This window comes from Nerophis ophidion, linkage group LG18 (genome assembly GCF_033978795.1).
Source record: "Nerophis ophidion isolate RoL-2023_Sa linkage group LG18, RoL_Noph_v1.0, whole genome shotgun sequence".
In the NCBI taxonomy this organism is placed as follows: Eukaryota; Metazoa; Chordata; class Actinopteri; order Syngnathiformes; family Syngnathidae; genus Nerophis; species Nerophis ophidion.
Window position 1 is genome coordinate 30657938 of NC_084628.1, and position 17989 is coordinate 30675926.

Sequence of the window (17989 nt, forward strand, 5' to 3'; positions counted from 1 at the left end):
GGCGCCGTTAGACGCCAAGGTGCCGGCAAGGTGCAGTTGCAGCACACCGGATGTGAGAAGCAGAGGTGCTAAATTTGGGGAAAAGTTTTTCTGAGCAGGGTTTTATTTCTGCTGATGACGAGGAGGACCCACTGTTAGGTAGAAGTTGTCAGGAGGAACACGATGGGACTTCCCACGCTGGAGTTCAGCGACTCTTTTTTGGACGGCCCGCCCTTCCGGGAGAGACTGGCGTGTCACGAAGTGGAACTGAAGAGAACCAACAAGTTCATCAAGGAGCTGATTAAAAATGGAAGTATCCTCATTAACGTGCTGGGGAGTGAGTACACGCACCTAAGTCATCTTTTATATACGTCTTAGCCACACAAAGTGTAGTACTACATGTGTGACTTTCTCATCAGCTTGCCAAACATGCCAAAGTAGTTGGGAAAGGGCATGTTCACCACTGTGTTGTATCACCTTTTCTTTTAACAACTCCTAATAAACGTCTGGGAACCGAGGAAATCTAATTGTTGTAGCTTTGAAAGTGGAATTATTTCCCATTCTTGTTTTATGTAGAGCTTTAGTCGTTCAACAGTCAGGGGTCTTCGCTGTTGTATTTTACGCTTCATAACGTGCCACACATTTTCGATGGGAGACAGGTCTGGACTGCAGGTGGGCCAGGAAAGTACCCGCACTCTTTTACTACAAAGCCACGCTGTTGTTACATGTGACTTGGCATTGTCTTGTCCATGATAACGTTACTTGGATGACAACATATGTTGCTCCAAAACCATTCAGCATTAATGGTGCCTTCACGGATGTGTAAGTTACCCATGCCTTGGGCACTAATACACCTCCATACCGTCACAGATGCTGGCTTTTGAACTTTGCGCCTTTGCGGATGGTTATTTTCCTCATTGTTCTGGAGGACCCCACATCCACAGTTTCCAAATATAATTTGAAATGTGGACTCGTCAGACCATAGAACATTTTTCCACTTTGCATCAGTCTATCATAGATGATCTCGGGCCCAGCGAAGCCGGCGGTGTTTCTAGGTATTGTTGATACATGGGTTTGGCTTTGCATAGTAGAGTTTTAACTTGCACTTACAGATGTAGCGACAAACTGTAGTTACTGACAGTGGTTTTATGAAGTGTTCCTGAGCCCATGTGGTCATATCCTTTACACACTGATGTCGGTTTTTGATGCAGTACCCGGTAGCCTGAGGGATCAAAAGTCCGTCATATCATTGCTTACGTGCAGTGATTTCTCCAGATTCTCTGAACCTTTTGATGATTTTACAGACCATAGATGGTAAAATCCCTAAATTCCTTGCAATAGCCCGTTGAGAAATGTTGTTCTAAAACTGTTCGACAATTTGCTTACAAAGTGGTGACTCTCGCCCCATCCTTGTTTGTGAATTACTTAGCATTTCATGGAAGCTGCTTTTATACCCAATCATGCCACCCACCTGTTCCCAATTATCCTGCACACCTGTGGGATATTCCAAATAAGTGTTTGATGAGCATTCCGCAACTTTATCAGTATTTATTGCCACCTTTTCCAACTTCTTTGTCACGTGTCGCTGGCATCAAATTCTAAAGTTAATTATTAGTTGCAAAAAAAAACGTTTATCAGTTTGAACATCAAATATGTTGTCTTTGTAGCATATTCAACTGAATATGGGTTGAAAATGATTTGCAAATCATTGTATTCCGTTTATATTTACATCTAACACAATTTTCCACTCAAATGTAAACGAAGTTTGTACATGAGTAACTTTCACATCATCTTTATACAAACCCCGTTTCCAAATGAGTTGGGAAATTGTTGGATGTAAATAAAAACAGAATACCGGTACAATGTTTTGCAAATCCTTTTCAACCCATATTCAAATGAATGCACTACAAAGACAACATATTATTAAATTATGTAGAGCGTCAGTCGTTCAACAGTCCGGGGTCTCCGCTGTCGTATTTTACGCTTCATAATGTGCCACACATTTTCGATTGAAGACAGGTCTGGACTGCAGACGGGCCTGGAATGTACCCGCACTCTTTTTTTTTTACGAAGCCACGCTGTTGTAACATGTGCTGAATGTGGCTTGGCATTGTCTTGCTGAAATAAGCAGGGGCGTCCATGAAAAAGATGGCAGCATATGTTGTTCCAAAACCTGTATGTACCTTTCAGCATTAATGGTGCCTTCACAGATGTGTAAGTTACCCATGTCTTGGGCACTAATACACCCCCATACCATCACAGATGCTGGTTTTTGAACTTTGCGTCGATAACTGTCTGGATTGTTCGCTTCCCCTTTGGTGCGGATGACACGATGTTGAATATTTCCAAAAACAATTTGAAATGTGGACCCTTCAGGTCTGGACTGCAGGTGGGCCAGGAAAGTACCCACACTCTTTTACTACAAAGCCACACTGTTGTAACATGTGGCTTGGCATTGTCTTGCTGAAATAAGCAGGGGCGTCCATGATAACGTTGCTTGGATGACAACATATGTTGCTCCAAAACCTTTGTGGACCATTCAGCATTAATGGTGCCTTCACAGATGTGTAAGTTACCCATGCCTTGGGCACTAATACACCCCTATACCATCACATATGCTGGCTTTTGAACTTTGCGCCTATAACAATCCGGATGGTTATTTTCCTCTTTGTTTTGGAGGACACCACATCCACAACATATTAGATGTTCAAACTGATTAACGTTTTTTTTTTGCAAATAATAATTAACTTTAGAATTTGATGCCAGCGACACGTGACAAAGAAGTTGGAAAAGGTGGCAATAAATACTGATAAAGTTGGGGAATGCTCATCAAACACTTATTTGGAAAATCCCACAGGTGTGCAGGCTAATTGGGAACAGGTGGGTGCCATGATTGGATATAAAAGCAGCTTCCATGAAATGCCCAGAGAAGCCGGCGGCGTTTCTGGATGTTGATGATAAATGGCTTTCACTTTGCATAGTAGAGCTATAACTTGCACTTACAGATGTAGCGACGAACTGCATTTAGTGACAGTGTTTTTCTGAAGTGTTCCTGAGAAAATGTGGTGATGTCCTTTTAGAGATTGATGTCTGTTTTTGATACAGTGCCGTCTGATGTATCGAAGGTCGCGGTCATTCAATGTTGGTTTCCGGCCATTATGTGCAGTGATTTCTCCAGATTCTCTGAACCTTTTGATGATATTATGTACCGTAGATGTTGAAATCCCTAAATTTCTTGCAATTGCACTTTGAGAAACGTTGTTCTTAAACTGTTTAACCATTTGCTCAAGCAGTTGTGGACAAAGGGGTGTACCTCGCCCCATTTTTTGGGAAGCTGTTTTTGGCGCCCACCTGTTCCCAATTAGCCTGCACACCTGTGGGATGTTCCAAATAAGTGTTTGATGAGCTTTAGCCTGCACACCTGTGGGATGTTCCAAATAAGTGTTTGATGAGCTTTCCTCAACTTTATCAGTATTTATTGCCACATTACCCAACTTCTTTGTCATGTGTTGCTGGCATCAAATTCTAAAGTTAATGATTATTTGTAAAAAAAAAAAAATGTTTCTCAGTTTTAACATCAAATATGTTGTCTTTACAGCATATTCAACTGAATATGGGTTAAAAATGATTAGCAAATCTTTGTATTCCGTTTATATTTACATCCAACACAATTCCCCAACTCATAAGGAAACAGGGTTTGTTCATGTGTAGTTTTCACATCATGTTCATATTTAAAATACTTCATAGTCACACTAAGTGTAGTACTACATGTGTAACTTTCACATCATGTTCATAATTAAAATACTTCGTCACATGTAGTGTAGGACTACATGTGTAAATTTCACATTATCTTTATATTTAAAATACTTCACATGTAGTGTAGTACTACATGTGTAACATTCACACCATCTTTACATTTAAAATACTTCATAGTCACACACAGTGCAGTATTACATGTGTAAGTAAGTCGACAGTAAAATGTCAAACAATTGTAGTTTGTCTACAGTTGGTTCTTTGCCGCTCATGAGGATGCACCTTCTTCTGGAACTTGTGTTGCAAAAATCAACCTGAGGTCTTGTGGAACACACTGATCTGAGGTCTTGTAGACCAAGCTGACCTTAGATCTTGTGGATCATGCCGACCTAGAGGTCTTGTGGACCACGCCGACCTAGAGGTCTAGGGGACCACGCCGACCTAGAGGTCTAGGGGACCACGCCGACCTAGAGGTCTTGGGGACCACGCCGACCTAGAGGTCTTGGGGACCACGCCGACCTAGAGGTCTTGGGGACCACGCCGATCTAGAGGTCTTGGGGACCACGCCGACCTAGAGGTCTTGGGGACCACGCCGACCTAGAGGTCTTGGGGACCACGCCGACTTAGAGGTCTTGGGGACCACGCCGACTTAGAGGTCTTGGGGACCACGCCGACTTAGAGGTCTTGGGGACCACGCCGACTTAGAGGTCTTGGGGACCACGCCGACCTGGAGGTGTTGTGGACCAGGCCGACCTGGAGGTGCTGTGGACCTCACCGACCTAGAGGTCTTGTGGACCACGCCGACCTAGAGGTCTTGTGGACCACGCCGACCTGAGGTCTTGTATACCACGCCGACCTGAGGTCTTGTGGACCACACCGACTTGAGATTTCGCTCCACCGCCGTTTGGACTCCAAACTTTTGGTCCACCTCTGAGGTGTGCGACCTAAGTTGTACAAATTCCACTGTAAGGAGGCGTAGCTCAGATGGTCTTCTAGAAACTGGAGGGTTCCAGGTACGAATCCAGTCTTTGGGCAAGACACTTGCGACCACCGAGGTCCCAGTTTCACCCACATTGTGGTTGGTTGTTTGTGACAGGACTCAAGGAAATATATTTTTAATCCCAGAGACTTTACTGGACAAATAAATGTCAAAGAAAGCAAAGCGAGGAGTCAACAATCTCTTTCCCTCCATGAAGGGTTTTTTGCTGAGTCACTTCATATAATCATTGTCCACTGAGGACATATTCCAGATTCCACAAGCAGGCTGATAAAGTGGACTTCCTGTTGTCCGGCGTGGCGCTGCAGACTTCTACATATTTGCCCTAATGAGACAAAATATCTTTGTCGTGCAAACTTGTGACAACAGCAGGGAATCAGACTAACCTGGATACAGGACAGTCCAGAAACATGCTCCCTTTTCTTTGGATGTGTTCCCTTGTTGGTCAAGTTTCAGTCTCGGTGTTCATGGAGAGGTGAGAAGTAGATCATCGATGGTCTTTAACTCTGGGCGCCACAGAATGTCTCAGTTGGAACATGTCTACAAGACCTTCAGTAGGTCTTTCTGTAAGTTGTAACTTGTATACAAAACCTTCTGTGGGTCTTTCCTTAAGATGGAACACGTTTACAAGAACTTCAAGTGGGTCTTTCTTTAAGTTGGATCATGTCCACAAGACCTTCAGTAGGCCTTTAAAGAAGGTGAAAGATGTCTATAAGACCTTCAAGGAGTCTTTCTGTAAGGTGGAACATGTCTACAAGACCTTCAGTGGGTCTTTCTATAAGTTGGAACATGTCCACAAAACCTTCAGTAGGTCTTTAAAGAAGGTGGAAGATGTCTACAAGACCTTCAGGAGATCTTTCTGTAAGGTGGAACATGTCTACAAGACCTTCATTGAGTCTTTCTGTCAATTGGAACATGTTTACAAGACCTTCGGTAGGTCTTTCTGTAAGTTGGAACATGTCTATGAGACCTTCAGTGGGTCTTTCTGTAAGTTCGAACATGTCTACAAGACCTTCAGTGGGTCTTTCTGTGAGTTGGAACATGTTTACAAGACCTTCAGTGGGTCTTTCTGTGAGTTGGAACATGTTTACAAGACCTTCAGTAGGTCTTTCTGTGAGTTGGAATATGTCTACAAGACCTTCAGTGGGTCTTTCTGTAAGTTGGAACATGTCTACAAGACCTTGCTTGGGTCTTTCTGTAAGTTGGAAAATGAACATGAATTAAAAGCTCCAGGACCGAGATGTTCCAGCACCTGGAGATTCCAGGAGTAAGTGTTCCAGAACCTTAAGGTCCCAGGAACTGAAAGCTCCAAAAACTAAAGGTTCCTAAACCTAAAAGTTCTGGGACCTAAATGTTTTGGGACCCAAATGCTCCGGGAGCTAGAGGTTCTGGGAACTAAAATTTCTTGTAGAAGAGTGTGGTTTGTGTGTCCAGCACATTTCACAGATCAGGTTGTTGATCCAATTGGGGCTGATGACTGTTAGTGTGAATTACTGGTACAGTACACTGACACCATGTACATCAATCATTCAATCAAAGTTTATTTATATGGCACTAAATCACGAGTCTCTCAAAGGGCTGCACAAGCCACAATGACATTCTCGGCTCACATCCCATGTCAGGGTAAGAAAAAACTCATCCCAATGGGCTACAATGAAATAACCTTGGAGGGGACCGCAGATGTGGGGACCCTCCCTGGGCAACCGGTGCAATGGACAATATTCAATCACATTTATTTTACAAAGTCAAAAAATGCAAATAAATATTTTACAAAACCAAATGATTTAAAAACTAAAAAATTTACCTAGAAATTCAGTTTTGTCCAACAGTCAGGATCTTGTAAAAGTCAACGAGCTACATACTCATTTGAATACTAGACAACTTGTCTTTTAGTAGCAAGTCAATTGTACTAAAATAAGATGTAGAACATACTAGAAAACGTGTCTTTTTAGTAGTAAGTCATTTGTACCTAAATAAGTAGTAGAACATACTGGAGAACTTGTATTTTAGTAGTAATTCCATTCTACTTAAATAAGATGTAGAACATGCTAAACAACTAGTATTTTAGTAGTAAGTCAATTGTACTTAAATAAGATGTACAACATACTAGACAAATTGTCTTTTAGTAGTAAGTAAATTGTACTTACAAACCACGTTTCCATATGAGTTGGGAAATTGTGTTAGATGTAAATATAAACAGAATACAATGATTTGCAAATCCTTTTCAACCCATATTCAGTTTAAATGCACGACAAAGACAAGATATTTGATGTTCAAACTCATAAACTTAATTTTTTTTTTGCAAATAATTAACTTACAATTTCATGGCTGCAACATGTGCCAAAGTAGTTGGGTAAGGGCATGTTAACCACTGTGTTACATCACCTTTTTCTTTTAAAAACACTCTATAAACATTTGGGAACTGAGGAAACTAATTGTTGAAGCTTTGAAAGTGGACTTCTTGTTTTATGTAGAGCTTCAGTCATTCAACAGTCCGGGGTCTGTCGTATATTACGCTTCATAATGCGCCACACATTTTCGATTGGAGACCGGTCTGGATTGCAGGCGGGCCAGGAAAGTAACAGCACTCTTTTTTTTTTTTTTACGAAGCCACGCTGTTGTAACACGTGCTGAATGTGGCTTGGCATTGTCTTGCTGAAATAAGCAGGGGCATCCATGAAAAAGACGGCACTTAGATGGCAGCATATGTTGTTCCAAAACCTGTATGTACCTTTCAGCATTAATGGTGCCTTCACAGATGTGTAAGTTACCCACGGCTTGGGCACTATTGCACCCCCATACCATCACAGATGCTGGCTTTTGACTTTGCGTCGATAACAGTCTGGATGGTTCACTTCCCCTTTGGTTCCGGATGACACAATGTCGAATATTTCCAAAAACAATTTGAAATGTGGACTTGTCAGACCACAGAACACTTTTCCACTTTGCATCAGTCCATCTTAGATGATCTCGGGCCCAGAGAAGCCTGCAGCGTTTCTGGATGTTGTTGATAAATGGCTTTTGCTTTGCATACTAGAGCTTTAAGTTGCACTTAAAGATTCAGCGACAAACTGTATTTGGTGACAGTGGTTTTGTGAAGTGTTCCTGAGCCCATGTAGTGATATCCTTTAGAGATTGATGTCGATTTTTGATACAGTGCCGTCTGAGGGATTAAAGGTAACGATGATTCAATGTTGGTTTCCAGCCATGCCGCTTACGTGGAGTGATTTCTCCAGATTCTCTGAACCTTTTGATGATATTATGTACCGTAGATGTTGAAATCCCTAAATTTCTTGCAATTGCACTTTGAGAAACGATGTTCTTAAACTATTTTGACTATTTGCTCACGCAGTTGTGGACAAAGGGGTGTACCTCACCCAATTCTTTCTTGTGGAAGACTGAGCATTTTTTGGGAAGCTGTTTTTATACCCAATCATGGCACCCACCTGTTCCCAATTAGCCCGCACACCTGTGGGATGTTCCAAATAAGTGTTTGATGAGCATTTCTCAACTTTATCAGTATTCATTGCCACCTTTCCCAACTTCTTGGTCACGTGTTGCTGGCATCAAATTCTAAAGTTAATGATTATTTGCAAAAAAAAAATGTTTACTGTTTGAACATCAAATATGTTGTCTTTGTAGCATATTCAACTGAATATGGGTTGAAAATTCCAAGATGGCGGCGCCCGTACGGGCTGCGACCTCGAGGGGCTCTTGCTAAAGATGGAACATTTGGCAGAAATACCGGACAATTCTACAAACTTTATGGCTGGCTCACATCGTGGTCACTCCGTGATCACGTACGACCGCCAGACACTTCTGGATGTGGACATATCGGGCCGTTTTGGACTGATAGACGCGTGCGTGCTAAAAGTGCTAACTAGCATGGGAATACGTCGGCGGCTACATCCAGCGGCCTGTGAAGCAGGGGAGTCTAGTAGCAGCGGGGGCCGTCTACGGAGCAGACGCAGGCGGTGTGATCGGAAACGCGGATGTCGAGCGGGGCTAAAAACAAAGCAGAAGGCTAATCCCCACACAACACCACTTCCCTCCATCCTGAAGACGGATTTAAATGAAAGATGCGAGACTACTGGTCTGGGTAAGGAGTCTGTTAAATTAGAACAAGTTTTTTCTGCTTTGAGTGTTTCAGAGTTGGACATGTGTTTTACCGAGGTGGCTAACTATGATGCGTGCAGTTTATCAAAGCAACAAACAAACAATCGAAAAATTCCCGTTACTGAGGTGGCTAACCATGATGCGTGCAGTTTATCAAAGCAACAAACAAACAATCGGAAACTTCCTGTTACTGAGGTGGCTAACCATGATGCGTGCAGTTTATCAAAGCAACAATCAAACAATCGGAAAATTCCTGTCGTATCAATTCCTAGATATGGTCGTAACTATACTAAATGCACTGGGCATAATAAACACAACATTATTAATATTGCTACTACGGATAATTTGATCAAAAACTCCCTAAAACAGCCGACTACCTATAATATAGGTTTTTTAAACATAAGATCATTGTCTCCCAAAACGTTATTAGTTAAGATTGTTGTCTCTGATGATATCATTAACGTCTTCGGTCTCAGCGAAACCTGGCTTAAACCAAACGACTTTTTTGCGCTAAATGAGGCATGTCCTCCTAACTTTACACATGCGCATATTGCCCGTCCGCTTAAAAGGGGTGGGGAGGTCGCACTAATATACAACGAAAACTTTAACCTTAGTCCTAACATAAATAATAAATATAAATCGTTTGAGGTGCTTACTATGAGGTCTGTCACACCGCTGCCTCTACACCTGGCTGTTATCTACCGCCCCCCAGGGCCCTATTCGGACTTTATCAATGAATTCTCAGAGTTCGTTGCTGATCTAGTGACACACGCCGATAATATAATCATAATGGGGGACTTTAATATCCATATGAATACCCCATCGGACCCACCGTGCGTAGCGCTCCAGACTGTAATTGATAGCTGTGGTCTCACACAAATAATAAATGAACCCACGCATCGCAACGGTAATACGATAGACCTAGTGCTTGTCAGGGGTATCACCGTTTCCAAAGTTACGATACTCCCATATACTAAAGTATTGTCCGATCATTACCTTATAAAATTCGAGGTTCAGACGCATGTTCGTCAAACTAATAATAATAATAACTGCTATAGCAGCCGCAACATTAATACGGCCACAACGACAACTCTTGCTGACCTACTGCCCTCGGTAATGGCACCATTCCCAAAGTATGTGGGCTCTATTGATAACCTCACTAACAACTTTAACGACGCCCTGCGCGAAACCATCGATAACATAGCACCGCTAAAGTTAAAAAAGGCTCCAAAAAAGCGCACCCCGTGGTTTACAGAAGAAACTAGAGCTCAGAAATTATTATGTAGAAAGCTGGAACGCAAATGGCGCACGACTAAACTTGAGGTGCACCATCAAGCATGGAATGATGGTTTAATAACTTATAAACGCATGCTTACCTTAGCTAAAGCTAAATATTACTCAAATCTCATCCACCGTAATAAAAACGATCCTAAATTTTTGTTTAGTACGGTAGCATCGCTAACCCAACAAGGGACCCCTTCCAGTAGCTCAACCCACTCAGCTGATGACTTTATGCAATTCTTTAGTAAGAAAATTGAAGTCATTAGAAAAGAGATTAAAGACAATGCGTCCCAGCTATAACGGGGTTCTATTAACACAGATACGATGGTATATACGGCGGATACTGCCCTCCAAAATAGTTTCTCTCGTTTTGAGGAAATAACATTAGAGGAATTGTTACAACGTGTAAATGGAATAAAACAGACAACATGTTTACTTGACCCTCTTCCTGGGAAACTGATCAAGGAGCTCTTTGTATTATTAGGTCCAGCAGTGCTAAATATTATAAACTTATCACTTTCCTCGGGCACTGTTCCCCTAGCATTCAAAAAAGCGGTTATTCATCCTCTTCTTAAAAGACCTAACCTCGATCCTGACCTCATGGTAAACTACCGACCGGTGTCTCACCTTCCCTTTATTTCAAAAATCCTTGAAAAAATTGTTGCGGAGCAGTTAAATGAACACTTAGCGTCTAACAATCTATGTGAAACCTTTCAATCCGGTTTCAGGGCAAATCACTCCACGGAGACAGCCCTCGCAAAAATGACTAATGATCTATTGCTAACGATGGATTCTGATGCGTCATCTATGTTGCTGCTCCTCGATCTTAGCGCTGCTTTCGATACCGTCGATCATAATATTTTATTAGAACGTATCAAAACACGAATTGGTATGTCAGACTTAGCCCTGTCTTGGTTTAACTCTTATCTTACTGATAGGATGCGGTGTGTCTCCCATAACAATGTGACCTCGGACTACGTTAAGGTAACGTGTGGAGTTCCTCAGGGTTCGGTCCTTGGCCCTGCACTCTTCAGCATCTACATGCTGCCGCTAGGTGACATCATACACAAATACGGTATTAGCTTTCACTGTTATGCTGATGACACCCAACTCTACATGCCCCTAAAGCTGACCAACACGCCGGATTGTAGTCAGCTGGAGGCGTGTCTTAATGAAATTAAACAATGGATGTCCGCTAACTTTTTGCAACTCAACGCCAAAAAAACGGAAATGCTGATTATCGGTCCTGCTAGACACCGAACTCTATTTAATAATACAACTCTAACATTTGACAACCAAACAATTAAACAAGGCGACACGGTAAAGAATCTGGGTATTATCTTTGACCCAACTCTCTCCTTTGAGGCACACATTAAAAGCGTTACTAAAATGGCCTTCTTTCATCTCCGTAATATCGCTAAAATTCGCTCCATTCTGTCCACTAAAGACGCTGAGATCATTATCCATGCGTTTGTTAAGTCTCGCCTCGATTACTGTAACGTATTATTTTCGGGTCTCCCCATGTCTAGCATTAAAAGATTACAGTTGGTACAAAATGCGGCTGCTAGACTTTTGACAAGAACAAGAAAGTTTGATCACATTACGCCTGTACTGGCTCACCTGCACTGGCTTCCTGTGCACTTAAGATGTGACTTTAAGGTTTTACTACTTACGTATAAAATACTACACGGTCTAGCTCCATCCTATCTTGCCGATTGTATTGTACCATATATCCCGGCAAGAAATCTGCGTTCAAAGGACTCCGGCTTATTAGTGATTCCCAAAGCCCAAAAAAAGTCTGCGGGCTATAGAGCGTTTTCCGTTCGGGCTCCAGTACTCTGGAATGCCCTCCCGGTAACAGTTCGAGATGCCACCTCAGTAGAAGCATTTAAGTCTCACCTTAAAACTCATTTGTATACTCTAGCCTTTAAATAGACTCCCTTTTTAGACGAGTTGATCTGCCGTTTCTTTTCTTTTTCTTCTATGTCCCACTCTCCCTTGTGGAGGGGGTCCGATCCGGTGGCCATGTACTGCTTGCCTGTGTATCGGCTGGGGACATCTCTGCGCTGCTGATCCGCCTCCGCTTGGGATGGTTTCCTGCTGGCTCCGCTGTGAACGGGACTCTCGCTGCTGTGTTGGATCCGCTTTGGACTGGACTCTCGCGACTGGACTCTCGCGACTGTGTTGGATCCATTGTGGATTGAACTTTCACAGTATCATGTTAGACCCGCTCGACATCCATTGCTTTCCTCCTCTCTAAGGTTCTCATAGTCATCATTGTCACCGACGTCCCACTGGGTCATTATTGTCACCGATGTCCCACTGGGTGTGAGTTTTCCTTGCCCTTATGTGGGCCTACCGAGGATGTCGTGGTGGCTTGTGCAGCCCTTTGAGACACTAGTGATTTAGGGCTATATAAGTAAACATTGATTGATTGATTGAAAATGATTTGCAAATCATTGTCTTCCATTTATATTTACATCCAACAATTTCCCAACTCATATGGAAACATGGTTTGTAAATAACATGTAGAACATCCTAGACAACTTGTCTTTTAGTAGTAATTCAATTATACTGAAATACGATGTAGAACATACTAGAAACTTGTCTTTTAGTAGTAAGTCAATTTTACTTAAATAAGATGTAGAACATACTAGACAAATTGTCTTTTAGTAGTAAGGCAATATTACTTAAATCAGATGCAGGAGATACTTGGCACCTTGTCTTTTAGTAGTAAGTCAATGTACTTAAATAAAATAGTGAACTAATTAGCTTGCTGTTAGCGGTTAGCTATTGTATCCTCCTACGGTGTGTAGTGAAGCATGTGTAGCTAGTCCTCGTCCTGCAGTGATAATGGTAATCGTAAGAAACTTACTTTATTTGTTGCCATAGAGGTCATGATTAGTCATTTAGAAGTATCTAAAACACTTTGGAGGGGCGTTAGCCGCAAGCTAGCTATGTCTTAAACTAGCCCTTGCAGGGCTTCTGTGTTTATGGTTAGTTCTGAAGCCAAATTGTGTACATTCGCCTTCTGTTGTCTCCATTCTGTTTTTGCTTGTAAGTGCTCTGTGTGTGTGTTGACTCACATACGCCTTGCGTCATGTTACCAGCGATGGTTTGTGTGTCATGTCCATAAAAAAAGTACACATATTTGTCAAAGGCAGTATACTACACATTTTATTTCATTAGTAGCGTAAAGTCATGTATGCTGTGAAAGTTCTTGTAAAAGTTTCCTCATCCTTGTTGACTTTGAAGACCGAATATTCCCACACTGGACTTTTGCAATCCTCTCCTTTCCTCCTGGTTTTTGTTGCCTTGCGATGCACTGTCGGTGCATCATGCCTGCTTAAGCTAGCAGGCCCGCCTCCACCCACAGAGACAAAGATTGTACAAGACTGACGAGAGGATTCACTCTGTTCTGCTAAGGAACAAAAAGGTTCTGGTGTTAAGATGCTTGTTCCCAATGGAGTGTAAGAAGGTTTTAGAAGGTGGTGGGAAGAGTTTAGCGTTGGGACCCCTGCTGTGTGGCCAAGCCAGCATGAGGTGGAAGAGGGGTTACCTGAAAGACAGCTCCCATGATTCATTCCTGCCGATGAAGTCCAAGCAGCATCGTGCACCCCGCTGGTGCATCGAGGGGCGTCTCCCCGTTAAGAGGGGGCGTGCAAGACGGCGCTCCCCTCTGAAAATCACCTCGGCTCAAATCAGCAGCGTCTCGCTGACATGTCTGAGGTTGTTTTGTTTTCCTGTGCAGGGCTGGAACAAAGTGGCTGTTCTACAAAGGAGGTGACTTTTTTGTGTCTGCGTGTAGGAAAACACTGACTACTAATTCATTTCTACTTTCTAAATGTGCTTTCTGTCAGGCACTGTTTTAAACAATTAAATCATTGATTAGCATTGATTGGTTATTGTTTTTTCAGCAATTACAGCATAATAAAGTGCACTACCTCATTCAACCAGCAGAGGCATTGTTGATGCAACTAATGCATTTTTCAGACTAAAAATCCTTTAATTTCCTCAAGTAATCAATAGTGCACCTTATGACTTGGTGTGCCTAATGTACGTTTCAATTCTGGTTGTGCCTACGGACTTCCTAACAATTGTGTTTGGTACATGGTGTAATGATAAGTGTGACCAGTAGATGGCAGTCACACATAAGTGATAGGCGCACACACTGCGCTCAAAATGTTTTAGTAGGACTTTGGTGTACCGCTTGATGGATTGTGGGAGAATTACAGCTACCATAGTCAGACGTACTTTGCTTCAACATATGGTATTATTATGGACCCCAAAACGGCACCTATTATCAGACACATTTCCTTTTCTTACCTAGTGTTACCTGCTGATGTGTATTTGGGATCTGTGTAAGTCCTGAATATTTGCTGATGTCTGCCTTTGTAGTTAATAAGCTCCTCCGTTTCTCTGTCTTCTTGTTGTGGGGCAATCATCCTCCACTGTTGCCATTTCTAATTCAAATTAGCGTGCAGTTCTAGCCTACGTATTAATTCTAATGGTTCTTACCGACCTGGAAGCTATTTTATTGGGTACATGGTGTAAAGAGAAGTGTTACCAGTCAGTCATAAGATGCTAGCAAGCATCACCAAAACTTTGATGTTTCATTAAGAATATAGAACATTACACACAGTACTCAAGAATCTTTCAAAATGGTTTAATACTACTTTGGTAAGCTATGAAGCCGCACTGCTTGATGGATTGTCGGAGCATTACGGGTACCATAGTCAGACGTGCTGTGCTTCAACATGCAGTATTTTTATGGCCCCCAAAATGGCACTTATTCGGTAACACATTTCCTTTCCTTACATATTGGTACCTGCTGATGTGTATTTGGGATTTTTGTAGGTCCCGAACAAGTGCGCCTGTCTGCCTTTGTAATCAATAGGCTCCTCCTTTTTCTCTATCCTCATGTTGTGGGGCATTCATCCTCCACCGTTGCCATTTCTATTACAAAGTAGCGTACACTTGTAACTTATATATTAATTCTGGTAGTGCCTACCAACCTGGAAGCAATTTTATTGGGTACATGGTGTAATGAAAAGTGTGACCAGTCACACGTAAGAGATAGGTGTGGAAGGCAAGTTGACGCCTGTCCAATAAATGATGCTAGCAAGCATCACCAAAACTTTGATGTTTCATTGAGAATATAGAACATTACACACGGTACTCAAGAATCCGTCAAAATGGTTTAATAACACTTTGGTAAGCTACGAAGCCGCGCTGCTTGATGGATTGTCGGAGCATTACAGCTACCATAGTCAGACGTCCTGTGCTTCAACATACAGTATTGTTATGGCCCCCAAAATGGCACTTATTTGGTAACACATTTCCTTTCCTTACATATTGGTACCTGCTGATGTGTATTTGGGATCTGTGTAGGTCCCGAACAAGTGCGCGAGTCCACCTTTGTAATCAATAGGCTCCTCCCTTTTCTCTATCCTCTTGTTGTGGGTTATTCATCCTCCACGGTTGCCATTTCTATTACAAAGTAGCGTACACTTGTAACTGATATATTAATTCTGTTTTTGCCTACCAACCTGGAAGCAATTTTATTGGGTACATGGTGTAATGAAAAGTGTGACCAGTCACATGTAAGAGATAGGTGTGGAAGGCAGGTTGACGCCTGTCCAATAAATGATGCTAGCAAGCATCACCAAAACGTTGAGGTTTCATTGAGAATATAAAACATTACACACATCACTCAAGAATCTGTCAAAATGGTTTAGAACGACTTTGGTAAGCCACGAAGCTGCACTGCTTGATGGATTGTCGGAGCATTACGGCTACCATAGTCAGACGTACTGTGCTTCAACATACAGTATTTTTACGGACCCCAAAGCGACACCTATTCGGTAACACATTTCCTTTTCTTACCTATTGGTACCTGCTGATGTGTATTTGGGATCTGTGTAAGTCCCAAATATTGGCACTTGTCCACCTCGTTAGTCAATAAGCTCCTCCTTTTTTACTATCTTCTTGTTATGGGACATTCATCCTCTGCTGTTGCCATTTCTAATACAAAGTAGCGTACAGTTCTAGCCTACGTGTTAATCCTGGTTGTGCCTACCGACCTGTAAGCAATTTTATTGGGTACATGGTGTAATGAAAAGTGTGACAAGTCACACATAAGAGATAGATGTGGACAGCAGGTTGACGCCTGTCCAAAAAATGATGCTGGCAAGCAACACCAAAACTTGTATGTTCCATTGAAAATATAGAACATTACACATAGCGCTGAAGAATCGGTCAAAGTGTTTTAGTACGACTTTTGTGCCAAGCTTGATGGATTGTCGAAACATTACGGCTACCCTAGTTAGACGTACTGTGCTTCAACATACAGTATTATTATGATGTGTGTGAATAAGGACCCCAAAATGGTACATATTAGCAGACACATTTCCTTTCATTACCTATTGGTACCTGCTGATGTGTATTTGGGATCTGTGTAAGTCCTGAACATTTGCCCGTAATCAAAAAACTCCTCCTTTTTCTCTATTCTCGTTTTGGGGCATTCATCCTCCGCTGTTGCCATTTCTAATACAAAGTTCCGTACATTTCTAACATATCTGTCAGTAGACTCGCTATGGCAGCGCTTAAAACTACAACGAAGACCTTGTCGAAGTGGAAGCACTTAGACTAAACTGCTCACAAAACAGTGCATCCTAAAAAGCGACTGTAAAACATAATCTCTACAACATTTCAGGCAAAGCAGCTGATATAGGCTCCTGCAACACCACCGTTACATGTTGTGTACGCCACAAGGAAGTCTTAATATGAACACTTTAATGCACCTTGCAATCCAGTGCGCCCTACGGTCCAAAACATACTGTAAAAGAAGTCCATTGGTTAAATCCAAGCACAACTTTATTCTGTCCAATAAAAGTCTAGCATGGAAAGAAGTATTCAGAACATGCATCTAGTCTTAACATTAGCACGCTAGTCCTCTCGACGCAGATGGTTGAAAGTAACGCAGGACTTGTTCTGAGTCCATACCTACGAAAGTGAAACTTCTTCTGTCAAAGTCCTGGTGGAAACATCATGCTGGATTACGTCAGGTTCTGAGCAGGAAGGACTCGTGTGTTTGCAGCACAAGAAGACTTGAAGCCTCTGAAGGAGAAATACAGCACAGAGGCAGCGTGATCTGACAGGCGTGCATGACGTGTGCGGTTGTCATGGAGATGAGATGGAGGCGGTCCCCTGGGGAGGGGCAGGACTGACAATTAGGAGCCACTAACTGCTTGATCCAGTTCTGATTGGCCCATCACATTGGCCTGGCCCGTCTGAAGTATCCCTTTCTATCGGCCCCTGCCGTGTCAAGGATCCTTTCAACACTTAAAGAACATGCAGAATTATAGGGCTGCACGGTCAATCCACAACAAAACTACATGGAGGTTTGAATTAGTGTCATTACGTAAGCGCACCTTGGCCAAACAGAACTGTTTGTTGGTCTTCAAACAGGAAGACAGGTCTCACTCTGTGCATCGCGCTCAGCACCTTAATTTAACAGTAGAATTAACAGAACGCAGTTTGCTCTCTTTTCACTCTTTCACAATCTTTGTCTCAGCGGTAGAGAGCGACTCTACGAGACTGGACACACAGGAAGCACGGACAGATTATCGCCAGTCGTAACTCAAATTAGGAGAAGAAAACTGTTGACAAACCCAAATGTCTCCTTCATCTTCAAAAAGGTTGGGTAATATCAGTGACGTGCGGTCAGGGGAGGAAGGGGAGGTAGTGCCTCACCTGTGATCATGCAAAGAAATACAATATATGATGATAATATAATTGTAATTTTTAGTTTTTAATTTTTATTTAGCTTCAGCAATTTGGATAATTTTTTTTTCAAAATCG

The 17989-nt window shown here is 42.3% G+C and overlaps 1 protein-coding gene and 1 long non-coding RNA gene across 2 annotated transcripts in view; one reads left to right on the forward strand and one right to left on the reverse strand.

Moving 5' to 3' along the window:
* Window positions 1-162: 162 nt before the first annotated feature.
* Window positions 163-17989, forward strand: part of LOC133537436 (rho GTPase-activating protein 42-like) — a 183122-nt gene continuing 165295 nt past the window's right edge. The window contains exon 1 of the mRNA XM_061878443.1: window positions 163-316. Within this exon, the coding sequence (XP_061734427.1) occupies window positions 163-316 (154 nt within the window). The remainder of the gene's footprint in view (window positions 317-17989) is intronic.
* LOC133537108 (uncharacterized) lies at window positions 13286-17255 on the reverse strand. Its single transcript, XR_009802605.1, has 2 exons — window positions 17132-17255; window positions 13286-13879 (listed from the first exon to the last, which is right to left on the reverse strand). It is a non-coding gene; the product is annotated as an uncharacterized LOC133537108 (long non-coding RNA).